The sequence below is a fragment of the Myodes glareolus genome, chromosome 3 (assembly GCF_982192425.1).
Source record: "Myodes glareolus chromosome 3, mMyoGla1.1, whole genome shotgun sequence".
Classification (NCBI taxonomy): Eukaryota; Metazoa; Chordata; class Mammalia; order Rodentia; family Cricetidae; genus Myodes; species Myodes glareolus.
Window position 1 is genome coordinate 9,948,790 of NC_142028.1, and position 24,228 is coordinate 9,973,017.

At 41.3% G+C, this 24,228-nt stretch overlaps 1 protein-coding gene across 8 annotated transcripts in view; it reads left to right on the forward strand.

Moving 5' to 3' along the window:
- Abcc9 (ATP binding cassette subfamily C member 9) overlaps positions 1 to 24,228 on the forward strand; it is a 132,686-nt gene that overhangs the window by 20,708 nt on the left and 87,750 nt on the right. For all 8 annotated transcript variants that reach the window (XM_087903972.1, XM_087903977.1, XM_087903974.1 and 5 more), the window contains 8 exons: positions 1,287 to 1,529; positions 4,755 to 4,949; positions 7,947 to 8,099; positions 8,816 to 8,971; positions 10,525 to 10,659; positions 14,146 to 14,308; positions 16,393 to 16,433; positions 17,319 to 17,461. In XM_087903972.1, coding sequence (XP_087760098.1) covers positions 1,287 to 1,529; positions 4,755 to 4,949; positions 7,947 to 8,099; positions 8,816 to 8,971; positions 10,525 to 10,659; positions 14,146 to 14,308; positions 16,393 to 16,433; positions 17,319 to 17,461 — 1,229 coding nt within the window. The remainder of the gene's footprint in view (positions 1 to 1,286; positions 1,530 to 4,754; positions 4,950 to 7,946; positions 8,100 to 8,815; positions 8,972 to 10,524; positions 10,660 to 14,145; positions 14,309 to 16,392; positions 16,434 to 17,318; positions 17,462 to 24,228) is intronic.

Sequence of the window (24,228 nt, forward strand, 5' to 3'; positions counted from 1 at the left end):
GAGTTTACTAGGGGTAATAACACTTTCAGAGGATTAGAGTTCATGGTCATCATGGCCATCATGGCGGCAAGAAGTAGGAGGACAGGCAGGCAGGCAGGCAGGCAGGCAGGCAGGACTGGTACTGGAACAGTAGGTGAGAGCTTACTTCTTGATCCACAAGCATGAAACAGATAGACCGAGATATAGATAGATAGGTAAATAGATAGATATATAGATAAATGATAGATAATATCATTAGATAGATAGATAGATAGATAGATAGATAGATAGACAGACAGACAGACAGACAGATGGAGAGACTGGGAATAACACCAGTCTTTTGAAATTACAAAACCCACCCTTAGTGACACACCATTTTCAACAAGACCACATCTCTTAATCATCCCCAAACAGTTTAACCATCTGAGGAACAAGTATTTACGTCTATGAGCCTGTGTGTGTGTGTGTGTGTGTGTGTGTGTGTGTAGTGTCTTATTCTCACTGAAACCACCACACTGTTAATGTCTCAGAATCTGTGTGGATCAGACTCTATTTATGGTCTCACAGGTAGTAACTGAAATCTTCATCCATGACTGGTCAAAGGCATGTCTGGGTTTATCAAAATATGAACCTTGAATTTGATGGTTATAGAGAAGATAATTTTCTCTACTCCTCTCATTTCCCTGTTGAGGGTTATATAGTGGTAACTAGGTACATGTCCAAAATGCAGTAATTAAAACTATAGTTAAGGCACATAGAGCCTGTGCTTTCAATTCTTCTCTACTTTCTGTTCTTAATGCTGTCAGGTACACTGTGTGAGATACTACTAACACTAACACAGTTTTCAAGATTCATTTTCTATCAAATGACTTTATGAGTAGAAAGATACACACTGCCATGAATGTGGACAACAGACAGTTAACTTTAGCCAAACCATGTAACTCAACAATGGTGTTAAAAATATCAATGATTTGATAAAGTAATCTTCATTAATTTAACCCTATCATAGAATAAAAATAGGTTCTTTTAGTGGACTAATTAATTTTTCAGGATTGTGACTATTTAATTTTTCAGGATTGTCTCCAAATGGTTTCAATATGGAATTCTGGCAACTAGTTGGTTAGTCTAAGGAAAGTAAGGGAGAAACATTGCAAAGGATATTTCAGAATGCAATGGAAAGAACCATAAATTAGAAGATGAGTTTTGGCTGCCTTAAATGAAACTGTAGGAAAGGTTGTGGTTTTACTTTTAGTCTGTGGAGAGAGAAGTAAGCTAATGATCACACTGTGGAATTCTTCCTCCTGCAGAGATATGTTTTCTTCATGAATCCTCAGAAAGTGAAGCCTCCCGAAGACCTCCAGGACCTGGGTGTGAGGTTCCTCCAGCCATTTGTGAATCTACTTTCCAAAGCGACATACTGGTGGATGAACACGCTAATCATATCTGCTCACAGGAAGCCTATTGATCTGAAGGCGATTGGGAAGTTGCCGATTGCAATGAGGGCGGTGACAAATTATGTTTGCCTGAAGGATGCCTATGAAGAACAAAAGGTAATGGCATTTGTCTTCCATATCTATAGCCGGGGCGGGGGGGGGGCTTGGCAAATTTGAAAACACAAAGCTCATTAATATCTGGCCAAGGAAATACAGATTTTTTTTCCCATCTGTCTCTCCCAGTAGTTTGACTTCGTCTTGATTACATGACCGGGGAAAATAAGGAAGGGCTACTGGAGTAAAATGATGTAATGGTTGCTGTCCCTAGACAGATAATGAAGGACAGTGGGGGCACAGTTTTTTCCCCTGGGACATGTGCTCAAGTACACATTAAATGAGCTCAGGGTCTGGAGAGATGGCTCAGTGGCTCAGAGCACTGGCTGCTCTTCCAGAGGTCTCGAGTTTTATTCTCAACACATACAGAATGGCTCATACCCATCTATCACTCCATTCCCAGGAGATCCAATGCCACCTTACGGCTTTGGAGGATACTGCACACCCATGGTACACATACATACAGAAGGTAAAATGACCATACACACAAAACATAATAAGTTGAGTGACCCCGTGTAACTAACCTGTTATCATAGACTATTAATAGCTCATACATTTTAATTCTTCTCAAGTATCTTGGGAATAACCTTTCTAATTATGAAAAAATAGCATATGTTTATAGCAGGCTTTCTCCTTAGATCACCAACCAGCTCCGAAATCAAGACATGGAGACTTATTATAAGTTATGAATGCTCCGCCTTATCTTATGCTTGTCTCAGTAGTTTCTATGTCTTAATTAATTTACCCTATTTATCTTCACCTACATTTTGCCTTGGGGCATTTACCTTTGTATTCATTCTGTATGTCCTACTCCATGTCTGGCAGGCTGGCCCCAGCCATCTCCCTCTCCTTCTTCCTTCTCTCTCTTTTTGCTCTCCTCTCAAACCTACATTCCTCCTCCTCCCAGTTCTCTCTGCCCACCAATCCCGTGGATCCCTCTACTGCCTAGCTATTTGCTACTCAGTTTTTTATTAGACCAATCAGGTTCCTTAGGCTTAGGCAGGTAAAGTAAAACAGCAACACAGCTTTACATAATTAAGTAAATGCAGCATAAACAAAGGTAACAATTTTTGCCTAGTTAAACAAATGCAGCATAAACAAATGTAATACTTCTTTACATAGTTAAAGTAATATCCCACAATATATGTTCATTAATAATTCCCCTCTTTCCTTTTTTTGGTTTCTTGAGACAGAATTTCTCTTTGTAACAGTCTTAGCTGTCCTGAAATTTGCTTTGTAGATCAGGCTGACCCTGAACTCATAGAGATCTACCAGCCTCTGCCTCCTGAGTGCTGGGATTAAAAGGATGTGCCTCCAGGCCTGGCACTAATAACCTCTGAGATTTCATATTGATTATTAACAAACTGGGTCCTGTAGTTCAGACTTGGAAACTATAGATATTAAAGGAGTATCAACTCTTAAATTATCTACTATCATAAATGTCTTCAAAAGTTGACAGCTTCTAGCACTTTTTTCATGTATTAATTTCCTAAAATGTTAAAAATGAGTGAATATTTCATTTTAAAAAATACCCTTGCTTTATTCTTTGACAATTTTATACATGTATACAGTACATCTCAATCCCATTTACTCCTTTGGAAATTTGAAATTTGTCCTATTACCATTTCAAACAGTTTTGGGTGTGATGACACACACTTGTAGATGTATTTTGGTTACAACTGTCTGTAACATGTTGGTATTCATGATGATGGAAGGGAATCTTGCATGCTGAATCCGTTAGATTTGGCAACTCTAAATGAAAATTGGCTAAGTGTTTATGGTAAATGATGAAAATAACCTCGTATATCAGAATCCTGTGTTTTGAAATTGCTATTGCAGAAGAAGGTTGCTTCAAATGGGCCTGAGTCATTTTTCTGGTTTTCCTTAAGGAAAAGTATTGTATCAAAGTATGTACATTTCTCTGCTAAAGATTAAAATATAGACTAAAGTTACCCCAAGTTTCCTGCACAATTTCTATGTACAGCTTGGACTTGCCATGCTCATGTACTATGAGTAAACCCGAGAAAATGAAGAAATCACCAACTCTAATGGGCAACTGAATAGGAAAGACAAATTCTATTCCATTGTGCATGTTTGCATGCATGTGGAGGCCATATAACAGCCATAGGTTGCCTTAGGAGATTTCCACCTGTTTTTTTGAGACAGGGTCTCTCAGCAGGACACAGACTCCTCTGTGAGGTAGGTTGGCTGGCCAGTGAGCCCCAGGGATGCCTCCCTAGTGTTAAGAGTCTGAGTCACTGTGCCTGGCTTTTTCTCATGTGGTTTCTAATGATTGAACTCAAGTCCTCATGATTGGAAGGCAAGTGGTTGGCCAGCTAAACCATCCCTCAGCCTTTGATTCCATTGAGTTGTCTTCATTGCCACCATAGATGGTCAGGCCTTAAAGTCTTGACAAAAGATGGCCAATGTGTGAGTCAATGCTTACTTTGAGCATGTATCCATTTTTCCTTTTTCAAACACAAGTCTCCAACAATTTAAAAATGAACTGACTACTGCTCTTCAGGAAGCTAAGCAAATGTGAAAGATAAACCATGTGAGATCATCTATTTTAGCTTAAGATATTGTGACTGGGAACCTCTTATGAATACAAAATTCAAACATATTTGAATATTCAAACATATGAGCTTATGGTGCCATTTTATTCCAATCTCTATAATATGTATGTGTGTGGACATTTGCATTCAGTAGCTTATATGTAGAGATCAGGGGACAATTTGTAGGAGCAGATCCTAGGGATTGATCTCAGGTCACCAGGCTTGGTGGCAGGCACCTTACCTCACTGAACCATCTTGCCCCTCACAGTATTTTTGAAAGGAAATACATGGTTGGAGCCTTATAGCACCTTACCTTATCTCTCATCTTGTTTTTTATATGATTTTCTTTGGTTATATTCATGACTGATACATATTTTTCATGCTCAACAGAACTGGATATGAATTTGTCCATAAGAATTCCCTGTCATCCCTTGACAACTAAAATTAATGCAGATATGTAGAAGAACTAGCTTATATACTATTCTGTATCTGTTTCATTGTGGAGGGTCTGGTAGCTACTATCTTTATAAGATGCAAGCATGCAGAATTTCTAATGTTGCACTGAAATATTCTCAATAATTTTTAGGTCTTTACAATATCTTTGGTATTTCAGAAAGCACATCACTGTCAGTTGCTGCTTCACGGTTTTACTTGGGTCTCTTGTTTGTTTCAGAAAAAAGTTGCAGACCATCCGAATAGAACCCCGTCCATATGGCTGGCCATGTACAGAGCTTTTGGGAGACCAATCTTGTTAAGCAGCACGTTCCGATACTTAGCTGACTTGCTGGGGTTTGCTGGTCCTCTCTGTATTTCTGGAATAGTCCAGAGTGTGAATGAAACCAAGAACAAGACGAACAGCACAGTAGGAGTAAGTTCATGGTTTTTCTTTTTCTTATTTAGTTTGTGTTTGCATCAGTTACTTTTTATTGCGGTGAAGACTCTGTGATCAAGGAAACTCATAGAAGATAGAGTTTGTTGGATGATTATAGTTCCAGATGACTAGACTTTGTGACCATCACGAGACCATCATGATGGAAGCAGGCAGGCAGGCATGGTGTTGGAGCAGTAACTTTGAGCTAACATCTTGATCCACGAACATGAGGCAGAGAAACGGATAACTGGGAATGTCATATTATTGAACCCTGAAAGCCTGCTCTCTGTGACACAGCTCCTCTATCTAGGCCACACCTCCTAATCTTTCCTGAGCAGTTCCACAAACTAGGGTCAAGTATTCAAACATAGGATCCTATGGGGGACATTCTTACTCAGATCACTACAGTGTGTATGTGTGTGGACATGTGAGCGACATAGCTAACATGTGGAGATCAGAGGACAAGTCATGGAAGTAGAGTGGGTTCTCTCTTTCCACCATGTGGATCCAGGGGATTGGTCTCAGGCCATCAGTCTTGGTGCCAAGCACTTTTATTCTCTGAGCCATCTTGCCTGCCCTGCTCACAGTACTTTTGGAAGGAAATACAATATTGGATGATTACATTGTAATTGCCACTTTTTAGTAATGTAGTAATATGAGAAATTCAAGCAAGCTTTTTTAATAGAGAAAATGAATGTTTAAGTAAAACTAATAATTTTTCTTTTAGAGAAAATTATATATACATATATATTATATGAATGTAACTATCCATTAAAATTATTATTCCTAAAAATTGGAGTTTATAAATGTTTCATAATCACCCTTCATGTGTAAAGAACTTTATGCAAAAATTTCACATTAGTTATTTTACTTGATTTTTTGTAGTAATCTTTAAATAGGATGTGAGGGTATTAAGTCACTATTTCAAAGGTCTGTGGCAATAGTATGAGCAATGTGGTTTTTAATATTGTATATTCTTCTTTGCTGTTTTATTGTGTGTATAAGTATGCATGTGTATTTTCAAGTGACTGTGTGTGTGCTTGTGTATTTTCAGGTGAGTTTGCATGTGTGTGTGTGTGCATGTGTATTTTCAGGTGAGTGTGTGTGTGTGTGTGCTTGTGTATTTTCAGGTGAGTGTGTGTGTGTGTGTGCATGTGTATTTTCAGGTGAGTGTGTATGTGTGTGTGTGCTTGTGTAATTTCAGGTGAGTGTGTGTGTGTGTGTGTGTGTGTGTGTGCATGTGTATTTTCAGGTGAGTGTGTGTGTGTGTATGTGTGTGTGTGTGTAGACCAGAGGTTGACACTGGATGTTCTACTCAATCATTTTTCTACCTTGATGATTTTCGAGACAAGCTTATCACTGAGTTTGGAATTAAGTTTGACTAAAACTGGGTGGCCACTGAGCCCTAGTGATCCTCCTGTCTCCATTTTTTTTGTCAGGAAAGGGCTTGACACCTAAGCATAAGGAAGTGGGTTCTTCAGTAGCTGTGTAGAAAAATCCAGGCATAACAGTCCACACCTGGACTTCAGGGCTAAGAGAATGGAGTTGGGGTAGGAGTGGAGGTTCACATGCCTGAACAAGGACTAAGAGAATGGAGTAAGGGTAGGAGTGGAAGTTCACATGTCTGAATTAGGGCTGGGAGAATGGAGTTGGGGTAGGAGTGGGGGTTCACATGCCTGAATTAGGGCTGGGGGAATGGAGTCGGGGTTGGAGTGGGGGTTCACATGCCTGAATTAGGGCTGGGAGAATGGAGTCAGAGTAGGAGTCAAAGTTCAAATGTTGAAGACAAATGAAGAAGCCAATAGAAGTAAAAATCTTACTAAATTAAAAAAAAAAACACTTTATTAAGCCAGGCGGTGGTGACACACACCTTTAATCCCAGCACTCAGGAAGCAGGGGCAGGCAGATCTCTGTGAGTTTGAGGCCAGCCTGGTCTACAAAGCTAGTTCCAGGACAGCTCCAAAGCTACACAGAGAAACCCTGACTCAAAGAACCAAAACCAACCAAACAAACAAACAAGCAAATACACTTTACTGAAATCCCCTCACAAAGAGCAACATCACATACCTAGCTCAAGTTCGCCATCCGAACAAACGCTAGCTTGCCTAGTCCCTAACTCCATCCATCTCCGCGGACTTTGCTGCAGTTAGAACGGCCATTCTGAAGCCACAAAATTTGCTTAGGGTTTTACACTTCGCCTCCAATTACATTTTCATTCACTTATTCGCCACAATAAAAGAAGGAGGAGAAGGCGGGAACTACGATGGAGTTGAAACTACAAAATCCGTGTGCTTTCTAGACTCTGGCACCACACTAGGTTTCAAAAATAAAAGGTGGAGACTGTCTTTAGTAATGCCGTGTGCTTCATTGACAGTAGCCATGTATTTTCTTTTTTTATTGATTTTTATTGAGCTCTACATTTTTCTCTGCTCCCCTCCCTGCCTCTCACCCCACTTCAACCCTCCCACAAGTTCCCCATGCTCCCAATCCATTCAGGAGATCCATGTGTTTTCTTATCCCTATGATGGGGTCAGTCATTTTCCTTCTAAGATAAATTTTCACAAGTCATCCTTTCTTCCTGGAAATGATGCAGGTGAAATGAATGACATGTTTTAACATTTGTCTCACTGGGTATGAATTAGGATACATCGAAACTGGAAGAAGTTAACTGTGTGATTTTAAAGACCACAGGCAAGGGTAGCTCAGTCAGTCAACTTCTTGACTGACAAGCAGAAAAACAGGGTGATTTGTGATTGTCATGCCAGAACTGGGGAAATGGAGACAGGAAAGCCCGTGGGGCTCAACCCCAGCCAGTCTTGCTGACCTGGTGAACTCCATACCAATAAGAGAGCCTGTCTCAAGGGAGACAGATGTCTTTGTTGTGAGAACATTGAGTTTTAAATTGAAAATCATGTATCCTTTAAGAAATACAAATTATACATCTGGTAGATGGAAACACTGGTTTTAATTTGGTTTCTTCTGTTCTGGGATAAGATTTCAGAGACGCTCTCATCGAAGGAATTCCTGGACAATGCCTATGTGCTGGCGGTCCTGCTCTTCCTGGCCCTAATCTTGCAGAGGACGTTTCTGCAGGCGTCCTACTATGTGACCATAGAGACCGGAATCAACCTCCGCGGGGCGCTGCTGGTATGTAGACCACAGGAAGCTTTGTGTCTTGTAAATGCCGTGCCCTGTGTATTGGTGAGACTGCTATCAGGGAGGGTATGCGGCCCACTCCACTTTGATTAATATTGTGGCAGTAAGCTTCTAGGAACTACTTCTTAAAAATACATGTCGTATAAAATAATGGACTTTATTGTAACATTTTCTATGCACATTTCATTATTCTCTCTCTCTTTCTCTCTCTCTCTCTCTCTCTCTCTCTCTCTCTCTCTCTCTCTCTCGTACCTTTCACCTCCTGAAAATAGCCCCTCCTGTTTCTGAGTCACACATATTCAGTTACCCTCCCCAACCCCCAACCTTTGGACCTCCTTTCCCTTCCCACAGCCTTCTCATAGACCCTCTTGGCTTCCAGGTCTGTAGCTTCTACTTAATGAAAGAAACACAAACTTAATGTATGGGGGAGCTTTCAAAATAACACACTGAGAAAGATATTTAGAAAGTCTTGCATTTACCATCTCTTTGTCTGTTTATTCATGAACATAATGTTTAAAGTTGAGTGTAGGTTTTAATTATAATCCTAGGAAACACGAGTTCATATTTAAGAACATGATTAGTTTAAGAAGATGGAGAGATTTGTAAATTTTCAAAACCTTAAAATAATTGTTTTTCCAGTGGAAGTAACTAATTAGTGTTGGATTTAAGTTTGAAGCTTGGCATTCATCTTTCCCTTCTCCTTGTAGGCTATGATATACAATAAAATCCTCCGGCTCTCCACTTCCAACCTATCCATGGGTGAGATGACCCTGGGACAGATCAACAACTTGGTTGCCATAGAAACCAATCAGCTCATGTGGTTCTTGTTCCTGTGTCCCAATCTGTGGGCCATGCCTGTTCAGGTAGATCAATACACATAAGACGCTCATTGAAAGGAGAAATAGAAGAAGCAGAGCTGAGAATGCTTGGCTCAGGAAGGGGTTTACTGTTCGAATGTTGTAGTGTCCTTCATCCAGTTTTGTAGACAAGGAATATGAGCAGGTTAAAAAAAAATCTGACTTGGGATTATATTGCTTAAATTCCAATGCCTGTGTGCCCCTTGTGTGCATGGCTGTTCTGCCCCTCAAAGTTTGGCTTTCTTTAACTGTACAATGGACAGACTACACATATCTTCTTGGCATAGCTGTGGAAGTTGTCAAGTTCAAATAAGTCACTGGGCCTAAGGCATTTGGAAAGAGGGTCTAACATTTCATAGCATTTAGTATCCATTGATTGTTGAATTTACTGTTCAAATTCACACCCAGGTTTGGACTCTTTCATTCTGTCAAACTCCTAACAGCATTTTGTAACTAGAGTGGTCACTTCAAAACATTCCATGGCTTTAACTGGGTGGCTGAAACATGACAAGTTGTAGTGCTATTTAGCTATACATTATATAAAGTAGCATTTTAAATGAGGTTTTTTAAAGATGGGGTTTTCATCCCCCTGGATAAAAATGGCCAAAGAAACACTTACAGATATTTTTTTCTGGATTGCCATGTTGGGTATTTTTCATTATCTCAAAAATTTCATCTTTAAATTGAAACTCACACTGTATACATTTATTAAAAGTACAGAAAAGAAAAACATGCAAACTCTTAAATGTATTATCTATAGTTTGTTTTCAGTGGAAATTCAAATTCATAAAATACAAGTGTTTGAGCATAATAGAGAGCAAGCATGGGGGCCAGCCTTGGCTAGTTTAGCCAGCCTTGGCTATGTAGCAAGTTGGATGGATCAAAAGAGAAAAATGAATGGGATAAAGTAGCCTGAAAGTATTTATGATTGTTTGGTTTTGCTTGTTGGGTTGGCGTTTATATATGTAGTCTTAGCTGGTCTTGAACCCACAGCCACCTTCCTGCCTACGGCTCCCAAGTGCTGAGGTCTACAGGCTAGTGTCATACATCCAGCTTTCTTCACAGGTTTGATTAGTCCTAGCCTTCTTGTCTTAAGTGACTTTGGGAGACACTAAGTAGGCAACTCTGTTCCCCAACAGTCCTCCTATTCTCATGTGAAATGCTGCCAGTACTTCCTTTCCACAACTTTGAAAACTTAGTACAAATCCAAAGGAACCTAGAAAGTCAAGGTTATGGTGAGTGACAGCCTTTTCCACCCTTTAAAGTCTTTTCAAGTTTACATTTGTGTTGTCTGGTCAAAAACACCAGGAGACTGTTCTGCAGCTTCATGTAAAAACCCAGCGTGACGGCAGTTGTACAGATCGAAACACTAAAAATGTGTTCCCGCCTCTCGGCTGTACAAAGAAATCTTAGCAAAACCCACCTGTCATCATTGAGCTGATCCCCGAATAAACTTAGCATGATAATTAAAATATTTCAGAGTGTCCATTATCACTAATGGCGTTCCCCCCACTGGCTCCCACAGTTCGCTCACACCCTCTTTCTGTGCTCCCTCCCAGATCATAATGGGGGTAATCCTGCTGTACAATCTGCTTGGATCAAGTGCGCTGGTTGGTGCTGCCGTCATTGTGCTCCTTGCCCCAATTCAGTACTTCATCGCGACGAAGCTGGCCGAGGCGCAGAAGAGCACGCTGGTGAGTCACGTCCTTGGAAACACGATTAGGGAACCAAGCAGTGCGGACTGATTTCTGTATTTTTATAACAGAGGAAGTCTATCCATTTCCATCTGGATAATTTCAAAATTGTTGTATGCTTTATCCCGCCCTCCCCTCTCCTCCCCTGCCTTCTTCCTTCCTCTTCCCTTCCTCCTTCCTTCCTTCCTTCCTTCCTTCCTTCCTTCCTTCCTTCCTTCCTTCTTTCCTTATTTCCTTCTTTCCTTCCTTCTCTATGCAACCGTGGCTGTCCTGAACTTTGCTGTGTAGACCAGACTGGCCTGAATTGACAGAGCTCTGCCTGTTTCTGACTCCTGAGTGCCGGGATTAAGGTATCACCATTCCTGGCCTCATTTGTATTCTTAGGGAGGGCATATGTATTTTTATTACTGCAAAAATATTTAAAATTGGTATCCATTCTACATAGCAAATTTCATCCAAGCATTTAGTATATGTTGAATGTTTTCTATCTGTATGACCCACTTCCCCTCTTTTCCTCCCATTAAATTCATTTGTTTTGCTAGACAGTTCCCACGTCACTTCCATGTTATAAACGCATGGATGAATTTATGTATCTGTGTAAAACCTAGGACTCACAGTTGAGGGAAAACGTGATCTTTGTCATTTTGAGTCTGATATAATTTTCTTGTCATGAGGATCTCCAGTTGCACCCATGTCCTGAAAAGAGCATAATCTTGTTCTCCTTCACGGTGGAATCAAGCCCACTGTGTGTGCATGCACTTTTTTATCCATTTCCCTGACGGTGGGCACTTTGCTCAGTTCCTACTCAGTTACCATGACTGGTGCTGTATTGACATGAATGTACCAGTCTCTGGTGTGTTCACTTGGAGTCACACAGGTAAGGATTGAGGGGTGGTGTAGCTGGGCCATGTGGTAGATTTAGCTCTAGTCTTCTTGAACAATTTCCACCTGATTTATGTAGAGGTTGAGCAAGAACAACTCACAAAAGTAGGCCAGAAACTTGAGACTTGACTGTCTTAGTCTCTCACTATGAGAATCACAGGAGGCAAGGGTTTTGGCCTTGTTTTGTTTTATTTTCCTTTTTTTTTTCTCTTGAGACAGATTCTCACTCTGTAGCTCTTGCTGTCCTGGAATTCACTATGTAGATTGGGTTGGCCTTGAACTCACAAAGATCTGTTGGCCTCTGCCTCTCCAGTGCTGCAATTAGAGGTGTGCACTACCATGTCTGTGTGGGTCTTTTTTGCTACTGTTGTTATTTCATGATCTTTTTTATTTAAAATTATTTAAATTTTACATACTAGCCCTAGTTCCTTCTCCCTCCCCTTCTTCTACCCCCAACTTCCCTCTATAACACCCCATCTACTCCTCAGAGGGGGTAAGGCCCACTTGGGGAGTCAACAAAGTCTGGTATACCAAGTTGAGGCAGAACTGGTTGAATCTTTTTAAAAAACTCGTCAAAAATTACTCTTAAGCATACCTTGAGGTCACTGGGTGCCAGTTACAACAAGAATGAATGAACCAAGCAGGGGTCACAGATCAGATTTGTACATTTGAGGTTAAATTCCCTCCAATGGTGACCTATCAGTGGCAGCCAATCCTACCGAGCGAATTCACAGTCATGTTGGCAAGCGGGGGGACAGGTCAATTATTGACCTTTTCTGGCACGAATTTACCATGAATTTATTTTACAAGGAATTAATCGTCTTTGCTCACCAACTGATCCTTGCAAGGAAAGTATATCAGCTAGTAATAATTGGGCTGCTTTTTTTTTGATCCTTAACCTCAAAACTGTCATCAAAATATCTTAATCTGACATCATTCTAAGGCTTTGTTTCAGCTCCCAATACTAAGATTTAAAGAATTTAAGCTAACTGGGTTACTGGGACTCAATTGTTTTTCTTAGTTATTAACCTAAGCCACAGTTTCTATGGCTCCTTACTAGAAACTCCTGTGCTCCAGCTGTGTGACACCTCCTTGGTTTATCTTTTATCCTCGGCAGCCTCTGCTTTATCAGAGGCAGGGACAACATTTTATGCTACCTTTACCTATACTAATTTTCCACTAAACTAACCTCTATAATAATCCTTTATTATATTTATTAAAGACCCTCAATGTTCAAAATCCAATCTAAACTAACACTATTATTATATAAACTCAATGTTTCAGTTAAACAGTACAGTTTAGGAAGAAATCATCTTCATAATAATCCACAGGTAAATCTTTTCAGTAGAATGGGATGTTTCTACTAGATAAACACTCTACATTACAGGCAGTGGGGATCTCCCGACACGCATTCACACCACGCCAGATACCAGAGGAAGATGGCAGTGGCAAACAGGTGAAGGCACAGCAGCAGCAAAGCCATTCTGAGGCCTGTGGTCTTGGGGCCTTACCTACTCAAGATTAACCTATCAGAGTTTTATTTCCTGGTGGGCAAACCCCCTGAAGTCAACTGCCATCTGCTGCTTCGCTGACCTGGCCACTAGTACAAACCACCCATCTTCAATTCACACTTGTTCTTCTGTGGTGGTGTTGAGGGGAGACCGCAGTCGACCGGAGCCATCGCACACTCAGTGCTAACACTCATACTTAAGTGCAGTTGTTTCTCAGGAAACCGTGGGAATCTGAAGAACCCACTTTCATACACACTAAAGAAATAGAGACAGATGTGCCGCCAGATGGACAGATATTTTGGAGTTATCTCCTTGGCCAGTTCTTCATTTTAAAGCTGAGGAAAATTCGTGCTTTGACAACATACATGCTAAAGCTGGAATGGTTCAGAGAGTGTGTGCATGGCCCCTGGGCAGTCCATATTTTGTGTGCATTTATGTGCATGTGTCCATTTGTGTGTATCCATGTGTATGTGTGAGTGTTGTGTATATATATATGTGTGTGTGTGTGTGTGTGAGACTGTATATATGTGTGTATGTATGTGCTTATGCAGGTACATGTGTAATGTATCTGTGTATACTTGTGTGCGCACATGTGAGATGTATCAATATGTATGTGTGAATGTGTGTGTGCATTTGTATGTATGTGCATATGCATGTAAGAATGCATATATGCATTCATTATGTGTGTGTCAAAATACTTGGGAATTATATCAGGAGAGGAGGGTATTTTATAGGAGAGAAGGTAGAGAGGGCAATGAAATACATGCGTTAAGAAAGCAGAAGGTGGGATTGGTTGGGAGAGGAATAGGATCTGCCTGCAGGGGAGAGAGGACATGGGGGAGGACAGAAAGGAGGGGAACAAACAGTATGACACATTTGGATGCGTCCACGACAAAATCCACTACTTCAATATCAGAATGAATGGAGCTGAGATTGTGGCACTGACCTGAACGAAGCCCCGGGACTTGCTGGTGTGATTAGCTGGAGAGCTACTCAGAACCAAGGCCTCCCAAAGACCTGAGCGTCTCTGGGTCCCGCCCGTTTAGTGTAATTGGCTGCATCTTGCACCAAGGTTTCTTCCTTTGTCTTCCAGGATTATTCCACCGAGAGGCTGAAAAAGACCAACGAGATACTGAAAGGCATCAAGCTCCTCAAGCTCTATGCCTGGGAGCACATTTTCTGCAAAAGTGTGAAGGAGACGAGAATGAAGGAGCTCTCCAGTCTCAAGACCTTTGCGCTCTACACATCCCTCTCCAGTGAGTCATCACTGCTCTCGGAGTGGCCAAGATGCACACAGTGTTGTGTCTGACTTGTGAACAGTGAAATGTGCTAGTCCTCAAAGGAAGCCCATTGCTGTCTGTCCCTATTTACCCAGTCTCCACTGGTCCACACGACACTCTTTACACTAAGAAGGAAAAGCACAAGGCTAATGTCTGGGAGACCAGAATCTGGCTCGTTGCAAGTTGTTTTTGGCTGTGATACATCACAGGCTGAAATCCTTGGTACTTTTGTAAACTTTATTTTAAATTGTTGATGTGTGGGGGCATGCGCATTTGCGGCACGTGTGTGGAGGCCAAAGGACAGTTTTGTGGGGTGAGTTCTCTTCTTCCACATTTATGTGGGTGCCAGGGATTGAACTCAGGTTGCTATCCCCGTGCAGCAAGTGCTTTTACCTACCTGCCTCTCACCTGATCCTATGAAAATGGTAATGATGTCAGCTGGTAGCTCCAGCTGAGAACTCTCATCAGTTACAGTTGGAATATCAGCTAGCTCGGTAAAACGGGAGCTATTTCTGAAGTTGATTTGACTATCTTGCCAATGTCCATCTCCAAATCGCTTCAAAGCTCCCACTCTTGCTCATGTTATCTGTTTCGGAGGGCGCTTCTGATAGGCTTTCCTGAAGAGTAAATGAAGGAAGAGAAAACCTCAAGTGAAAGTCAAACTTTATGGCCTCACCATCTGCTTTCCTGGTGTGTTCTTGAGAACGTTTACATACTGTTCCCATCTTAAGTACAAACTCAGTGTTGTCCAGAATAATGGGTTTACGTTAGTGTAGTTTATACATGCTTAGTCAAATGTCACCCACTCTTACTTGATTTGATTTGTGGGTTGTTTTGTTCTCAAAAGTCATTAATGACTTAGAAATTTGAAGGTTTATGCATTATTTTCTCTTGAACCATAAAGGACTTTAGATCATTGTCATGTTATTTGCTTCTGCTTTGAAATGGAATTACAGTCAACATTGAGGGCACATCCTATTTTAGGTGTCATGAGAAGTCTTTATACTCACTGGGTCTTGTATCTACATGACAATGGTGCAAGATTTTGATAAAGCCCCGTGGTTTCCAAGAAGGATCCTAACGAACCATCTATCTGGCTTTACTATGACTCAAACACTAATATTTTTGGTGGCGTACAGCCATAGCCCCAGCCCTTGGGAACCTAGGGCAGAAAGATTGCCTTGAGGGTCAAGTCAGCCTGGGCTACATAGCGAATTCAAGCCCAGCCTCAGCTATAAAGTGAGACCAAGTCAATAAACAAAAGCAAAAATAACAACAGGGCCTGGAGGTAAAAGCATTTACTGCTTTTGCAGAGGACCTGTTTTCGATTCCCAGCACCCACCGTGGCGGCTTACAACCAACCACCTTTAACTCCAACTCCAGAGAACCTGATGCCCTCTTCTGGCCTCCTCAGTCAGCTGCACACATATAATGCACATACGTACACTCGGGCACAAATACATAGACATAAATTAAAAATAAACCAATCTGTCTTTAAACAAAACAAGAAAAAAGAAAGAAAGAAGAGAAACATACTACACTAAACCCCTTTAGAGTTTTTGTCTAAAATTCTGAGTTGCCCCAGTGTTGACTCTGTGTTTATGATTTAAGGAGGGGTGAAGAAATGAAATTACTTATTAACTGAAAGGTCTAAAAGTGAAAGCTAATAACCCCTATTGGACCCTGAGCATGAAGTAATGCCAAATTCTCATTTTTCATCTGCATAATAACCAAGTTTCAGTAGACTTAATAAACTCTAACCTGTTCATGCTCTCAAAATACACATTTTAAAAATTCTAACAATTTGCATCATCAAAGGATTCTTTTATCTGAATTCTGTTGCTTAGAGCTTTCTGGCTAAAATGTGTATGTGGGAGCTCACATCACCAGAGATGAGGAGAAAGCACCTGGGGAATACTGGTGAGTCCAGACAGAATGCTCCTAACATCCTCTGCCATTCCTGTCTTCATGGAGCATTAAAGTAATAGTAGATGATTAATTTAAGTGGGGAAAATGTTTGCACAGTGCACTGAAATAACACATTTGATTTCTTCCCGCAGTCTTCATGAATGCAGCAATTCCCATTGCGGCTGTTCTTGCGGTAAGACATTTTTTCTTGCTTTTAGAACTGGAAGCAGATCAGGACTCATGAATGACATCTCAGAGAAGATGTGTGGGTGGCCATGGCTGTTACTTCCAACATCACTGCCTTCTCTGTAGTTTCCAATCCAATGGTTCTAGTTCAGCATTACTCAGCCCCAAGAGCACGATACTTTGGTTTTGACCGTTCTTTGCTGTAAGGAGATATCCCTAGCATTTGTATAAATAATGGTGTCTCTGTCTTCAAATCTACTAGATGTCAGTACCTTGCCCAACCATGACAATTAAACCTATTTCCAAATGTGGGTGAATGTGATTAAAACTAACAGTGGTTGGAAAGTATCTATCTTCATTACGGTGGCTTGGTCCCATAATTCTTGTAACACAATTGTTCACATTAGCAATCAGGATGTGTTAAATAATTACATTCTATTTCTCTATATAGTGTTTAAAGATGAGACTAAGTCTTCACTGGACTGCGGTGTTGGAATTTTAGTATAGTAAGACCTTTAAATGCTAGACCACTCTCTTTGCTTAAAACAGCGACTTCGAGTTGCTTGGAAAGCATCTGGCTGGGTGTTGGGGACTCTGAGTTCTCTGTTCAGTTTATTCCTCCATAGACAGTAATTTGAGAGAAATTACTATCCTGTTCTATAAATAGACTGTCATGTCTGTCTTGCAAGTTTACTGCTAGGATTATGTGCAGATCACTGTGTCTTTACCCAAGGCTAGTATTGTTTCAGTCTTGAGTTTGGAGTCAGTATTTTTCATGGTTCCAATGGACACGCCAGCACAGTAGGATATGCTGGAATAGACTAGTTGAATGTCAGTGTGTGTGCCACTTTCTCCAGGACTTTCTAATGAATCTTTTTGTGTGTATGTGCAGACGTTTGTGACGCATGCATACGCCAGCGGAAACAACCTGAAGCCTGCAGAGGCCTTTGCCTCCCTGTCTCTCTTTCACATCCTGGTCACACCCCTCTTCCTGTTGTCCACAGTGGTCAGATTTGCAGTCAAAGCCATCATCAGGTATGCACTGAACTGTCTGGGTCTCTTTGCTTATTGACAACATGAATAATATGTATCCTTGCTGGTGAACTTGCAGAAGTACAAAAGGAACCTTAAAGATGATGCCAGAGGTTTCCACTGTTAGAAATTAAGTATGTTAACGTCCCGTGTTTTAGTTCATATGGAACTGTTGTAGATTTTGGCTCCTTAGTTTCCCCCTTTTTATTATTATATGTTTTGTTATTTGAAACAATTTTTAAATTTAAATTATTTTTTATCATATTCTTTCCCTCTCCTAAGTCCTTCCAGATCCTTTCCTGACCTAACATCTCATTTTTGAGTTCTTTCTCAAAAAACAAACAGAAGTCCAATACAACAAGAAAAACAAAAACAAAAACCAATAATAAAACCACACCAAAAAGCACCAAACTGTATCCAAATAAACCACACACATATATACATACATACACAAACACACACACACACATACACACACACACACACATACACAAATAAAGAAACAAAAAACTATGGAGGTCACTATGTTTGTTGGTCAACTGCTCCTGAACATGAGCCCACTCCTGGAGTGGTTGGTGTACACAGTGTCACACTATTGGAGAAAATTGATTTTACCTTTCCTAGTAAGTACAAGTGACAGTTCAGTTGTGGGCCTTTACCCCAGGGGATAAGTTTTCATTCATTCATTTATTTTTAAAAGTATAACAAAATAAAATATAAGATGAAACAAAAACTATCACCTTGAAGTTGGACAAGACAAACCAACAGAAGAAAAAGAATTCAAGAGATGATACAAGAATCAGAGACCCACTCAGGAGTCCCATAAAAACCCTAAACTGGAAGCCATACTATGTACACAGACGACCTGGTACAGACCCGTGCAGGCAAGCCTTGTGCTTGCTGCTTCAGTCTCCGAGTGCATATGAGCTTGGCTCATGTTGATTTAGAGGGCCATGATCTCCTGTTGTCCTCCTTCCCCTTGGACACTTATACTCCTCATACATCCTCTCCCCAGGATTCCCTGGCCTCTGAGGGGAGGGAGTTGGCGGAGCTACTCCATTTGGGGCTGAGTGTTCTGAGGTCTCCCATTCTCTGAACAATGTCTGGCAGTGTGTTTCTATATTTGTTCCCATCTGCTGCAAGAGGAACCTTCCTGGCCATGCCATAGTCCATTCTTCAGAAGCAGTCTGATCTATTGAACAGTTGGCCTTTGACTGGGCATCTAAAACGTCTTTATTCCCCCACCCCAACATGCTTGATATCAAGGCAAACACAGTCTTCTCTGGTGGTTGCTTGGGTCCGACTTGTCTAAGCGATGGTGTTAGTTTTGGTGGTATCTTAAAGGTTCTTGATGAAGTTGGCAAACATGCTTTTCATCAATTTGACATAGGTCAAAGCTTGCATGTATATTTAATATGTCCATGATGTGGCCATTATGTTTTCCACTGAAGCTGCACAGATCTCTAGGTGTGCCAGCAGGGATGGAATATTTTTGAAACAACAGACTATGCTGCATGGAGTTTAGTTTAATTGGCCAAAAAAAGTAATAAGGCAAGTTCCTACTTTTTGAAAATAGGAAGACTTGAAACGTTTCTCTCTTAAGAGGAAACTTTGTCTTGGTTATAATTTCCCATAATGCAGAGCTACAAAAGTAGATATCACATGATGGTGGCCGTTTCCCGCTTCTTCCATGAGTACCACACACATAGCTATGTTGACAAGACAGGTTGTGCCATCTGTGCCTGCACCTGCTGTTCTCACCCATATTATAAACAAGCCAGTCTGGACGTCATATGTCACTCTCACTTTGCAATCTTTATATGTCTTATGAATCTTTGCATTTAGTGCAAATGGCTTTTGTTGCGTCTATATATGACCTTTGAAAGATAAGTCTACATGTTCGAACCCTGAAGAGAATATGAGCCCTTAAGGGGTGCCCCTTAAGGGTGCATTCCACCATCAACAGCAATGTAGAGCATTTCAAAATCAAATAAGGCACATACTTGACTGAGAAACCTAGCATTTGATGTTCAATGCATTGGTTGTAGGCAACGGTTTACATTGACTTTCCAGTGACTAAATACCAGATAACGATTCAATGCAGATGAACTATACTGAAAAGTGGCAGGTTATGATGGGGTGGGTGGAGGAGATGGAATCCTAAGAGAGTTTCAGTCTTCTCTGAGCCAGGCTCTCAGTAACTGTTCCAGAGCTGCTGGGGTTTGGAGCTCCGACCCTCTAACCTCGGTTACCCTCGTTTCTTTTTTCATTGTTCTGCCTTTGGATGGCTTACATAGATAGACTGTAGCTCGTAGTCAGCCTTCCAAATTAGGCAGCACTCTGGAAGGGAAGCCACTTCAAACAGTAAAATTGATAAATAGCCAGTCTGCTATTTTGGTCCCTATTTTCATTTTCTCTGTTTAACGGCCATCCCTTCCATGGTTGCAGTCTTAATTAACTGAAACTTGACTTTGCACTAGAAGTCGAAATAAAAAGCAGTCTACAACTCATAACATATCATGCTTTTGAAATAAGGAGCTTGCCAAACATTAAAAGGACTTTGACAGTTGATTTGAAAAAGATGGAAAGGGCCCTTCCTCAAGTCTAGCGTTACAATCCTGCAAGTAAATCTTAGTGCGGTAGAAGGTGGTAATGCCCTCTGTGGATTTCTCATTGCCCTCTCCCTTTATCCCTCCTGGGGAAAAGGCATTCGCCAGTTTGATAAAGCCCAGTGTGCTTTCAGGGCCCCCAGCCAGCTTCCCCAAGCCACAAGCCAAACAGAATGTGCTTCTGAAAGCTCACTTCTCTAAAATGACATTCAGCGTTGATTTGCAAAGACATCCTACAAAGACGGTGGGTCAACAGAAGTGGCCAGACCTTTTTCCCACTGTGTTCTGGTTCTGGGAACCCAAAAAAGTATTTTCCCAGTGTTGACTGGCCTCTGCACTTGCTTCAGTGCCTGGGAACCCATGACCAATCTCAAATGCCAGTTGGCTCGCAGTGAGCTGAGCCGCCTGTTTATAGCAGGAGACTTTGGTCAGCTGATTTTGAAATCTCCTCTTCAGGACTCTAGAAGTCACAAGTTCTTTATTGGATTCTTAAATATATTCAGACACTTGGTGGGTTGGAATGGGCTGAACAACTGCTATGTGTGCATGAGAGAAAATGAGAAACCTCTTCACTGAAGGAAAACGCAAGGCCGTGAAGAATTCCTGGCTCCAGGATAAGTCCCACACTTTCTTTTGAAGGAGTTGTTATCAATATCCAGGAAGCCTTGTGATGTTCATTGGGCAGAGCATGTGCACATGCACACATGCAATGTACCTGTTAGTATGTTTATAAGAAAATGGAATGAAGAGGCACTTGTGACCCAGGTTGTCTTGGCGTAGCCTCTAACATACCACCCTGTTTGAGTTTCAACTCTCAGTGTTGCGAAACAGACTAAAGAAATGTCACTTGCTATTTCAAATTTGACCCCAGTTCCAGGAGCTCCAACATCTTCTTCTGGCCTCTGCGATGCCAGGGATGGAGTGATGTACAGATGTACATGCAGGCAAAACACCTCTACACATAAAATTAAAATAAACAAATAAGGTTCTTATAAAAGGAGCAGGCATGGTGACACAAGCTTGCAATCCAAGGACTTGGGAGGTAGAACCCCTACAGATCAGGAGTTCAAGGTTACACCCTGCTCTGAACTGAGTTTAAGACCAACTTGGGCTCCCTGAGACCCTATCTCAAAAACAAAAAGTATTTGAGTAAGAGTGATTTTTTTTTCAGAATGGTAAACTTTATTCTCAACTTTCTTAGAAATAATTTATGGGTCTGGCCCTTCTGAAGCAGACTATGTAGTATTCCTTATAGGTATTTAGTATTTGATAGGTAATGCAGTGACTATGTCCGAAGATGTTAGTAACCAAGGGGAGAAAAACATTATTAAAGAACCCTTTTTATTTTCAGGGGAAAGTAACAGCAAAAACATTGTCTTGTCTCTCGTGTGCCTCTCAGAGTTGTTTCTGCTTGGCAAGTCTCCTACATCACCATCTATGAAATAGATAATTACTGATACTCAATCAAGCATGCTTACACTTTGGCCAGGTCTCTGTATTTCAGTTAACAAAACTTTATCATCTCTATCAAAAAACATACAACTATCAACCACAAAAATCAATTATTCTTAATTACTGTGACACCTGTTCAAGGTTTTCAAGTTGCCCATAAATATCCAATGCCATATTTGAAGGGTTGGGGTGGCGATTCAGAGATTAAGATGACATACTATTCTTCTAGAGGATCAACAGTAAGTTCCCAGCTCCCATGTTAGACAGCTCACCACCTCCTGTAATTCCAGCTACAGAGGACCTAACACCCTCTCCTGGCCTCCCCTGGTACCAGTTCTCCATTTGCATACCCATAACAGACACAAAAGCAAAGGTAAAGTACATATTTTTCAAAAAGCCAAAGTAGTACTTGAGAAGTGACCTGGTAATGTGACTATGTAAAACTGTGAGCACTTCTGTCAGTTCCCTAAACAAATGAGATGTTAGTAAAATACTGAATTTAGAAAACAGTGGTGAAGGCAGGCCAGCAAGCTTGTTCGTATCAAACATGCTGACTTTCAATTCCTAGGCACAAAGTACTTATTCTTCAACTTCAGATACGTTGCCTGACTGTATCTGAGGCTCGGTTTTCTCATTTATCAAACGAATACCCTAATAGCACTTGCTTCCGAAGGTTGATAAAATCATGACACTGCATAGAAATGGCCCAGAGCCCTTTCTGAATCAGACAGATCTATTTTACAAATCTCAAGTTTACTCATTTACCTCCTTTATTATCACCGAATGTCCAAGCATCTTAGGCGGGTCTTCATTCTCTTGGGGCCGCATTAATAACTGTAAAGAAGAGAGACAGAATAGCCACAAGTGGAGAGTCCACTGTGGATTTAGAAAGGCCGGGAAGCAAAATGAACCCCTATACACAGGATGGCATGACCTGTGGATAATTATCAGTTCACTTAGAGGAAAGGGAGGCTGTCTTGTTCACCATAGCTTGGAGGGTGTGACCATACCTGCTAAGTCTAAAAGGATAAGTGGCTTTTGACTAGTTGGAGGAAGAGGGAAATGAATTTTATCAGAGGGGGTAGACATCTTGTGCACTTGTGGGGGGCTAAAGGTGGCTTTGTGTGCATGGAGCAATGGTGCTGATACTAGATTTATCGGGGGATAAGGCTGGAAGATGGTGGAGAAGGTGTTGAAAGGCAGGGAAGTGCTGCACCATTTGAGATCTAAGAGGGGTTTCTTATACTGGTAGATTCGCAGTGTAGAGAAGAACCCTGGTAGTTTGGCTGAAGCTACTTCACCCTGGTCAGGATTTGTGCATTTTCCATGGGTTCACCTCAGTGGTTCCTGAAAGGACCTCGCAGAACCAGGAGATGTTTTCGCTGTTTACTGGTCTCCTATCCTCTCACCAGTATCACGGAGGAATCACAACGTGCACAGTGAGGTAGCCCCAGAAGATGGAGAGGTTTCCTTTAAAAGGTGTTCATAGTCTAATGGGAGAGATAGAGATCACACATAAATACCGAAGTTATGATGATACCGTAATGTGTGGGATCTTCAGCCAGAGAGTATAGGGCAGTGGTTCTCAACCTTTCTTGTGCTGCGACCCTTTACTGCAGGTCCTCATGTTGTGGTGACCCTCAACCATAAAATTACTTCGTCTCCACTTCATAACTGTAATTTTGCTACCATTATGAGTCACAATGTAGGTATATGATATGCATAATATTTGATGTGTTACCCCCAATGGGGTTGTAAAACCATAGGCTACAAACCACTTGCCTAAATGAAGGGAACAGGGAGGTTCAGAGTAAGTTTAGCACTGAGCACCATGTATGTACATTGTAACTGGAGGCACCAAATAACTTGTCTTAACTTCATTTCTGTTGACTTGTGTAGTGATATTTTGTTTGTGTTTTAACAAATAAAACTTGGAGATCAGAGTGCAGAGCTAAAGTCACTAGAGGCCGGGGAGTGGTGGCACACATCTTCAATCCCAGGACTCTGGAGACAGAGGCAGGGGGATCGCTGTTAGTTCAAGGCTACCCTGGGCTACAGGATATTAAATCTGTTTAAAAGAGAAACAGAGCTCACACAAAGGTGACCCCAACATTTGGGAATCCCACACCTTTAATCCTAGCACTAGGGAGGTGGAGCCAGGAAGAGAGATGGCTGGGTGGAAAGGAGACTATAAGGTGGCAGGAGACAGAAGTTCAGAGCAGTCTGAGGCTTGGTGGGACAGTTGCAGTCTGAGGACAGTATCTCCCCTTTGATAGGAACATTGGTAGAGGTCAAAGGTCTCTCTAGTGGTTGGCCACACTGCTTCTCTGATCCTTCAGCCTTCACGTCCTAATATATTACTCTGAGTTTTATCTATTAAGACCAATTATAATTTGTGTTACAGACAGGATACATATTTAGACTCAAGAGAACTTAGATGAGAAAAAGCTGTATTTGTTATAATTCCGAATCACAGTCCATCACTGAGGGGAGTCAAGGCAAGAACTTGAAACATCAGCTATAGAGGAAAACTGCTTACTGGCTGAAATGGGGGGCTATGCTTAACCAGTTTTCTTAATCTGCTCAGGGCCACCTACCAAGGGAATGGCTGGTTACCCACAGTGGTCCAGACCTTCCTACATCAACTGACAGTCAAGACAATCCCCACAAACTCTTCCATAGGTCAGTCAATCCAGAAAACCCCCACAG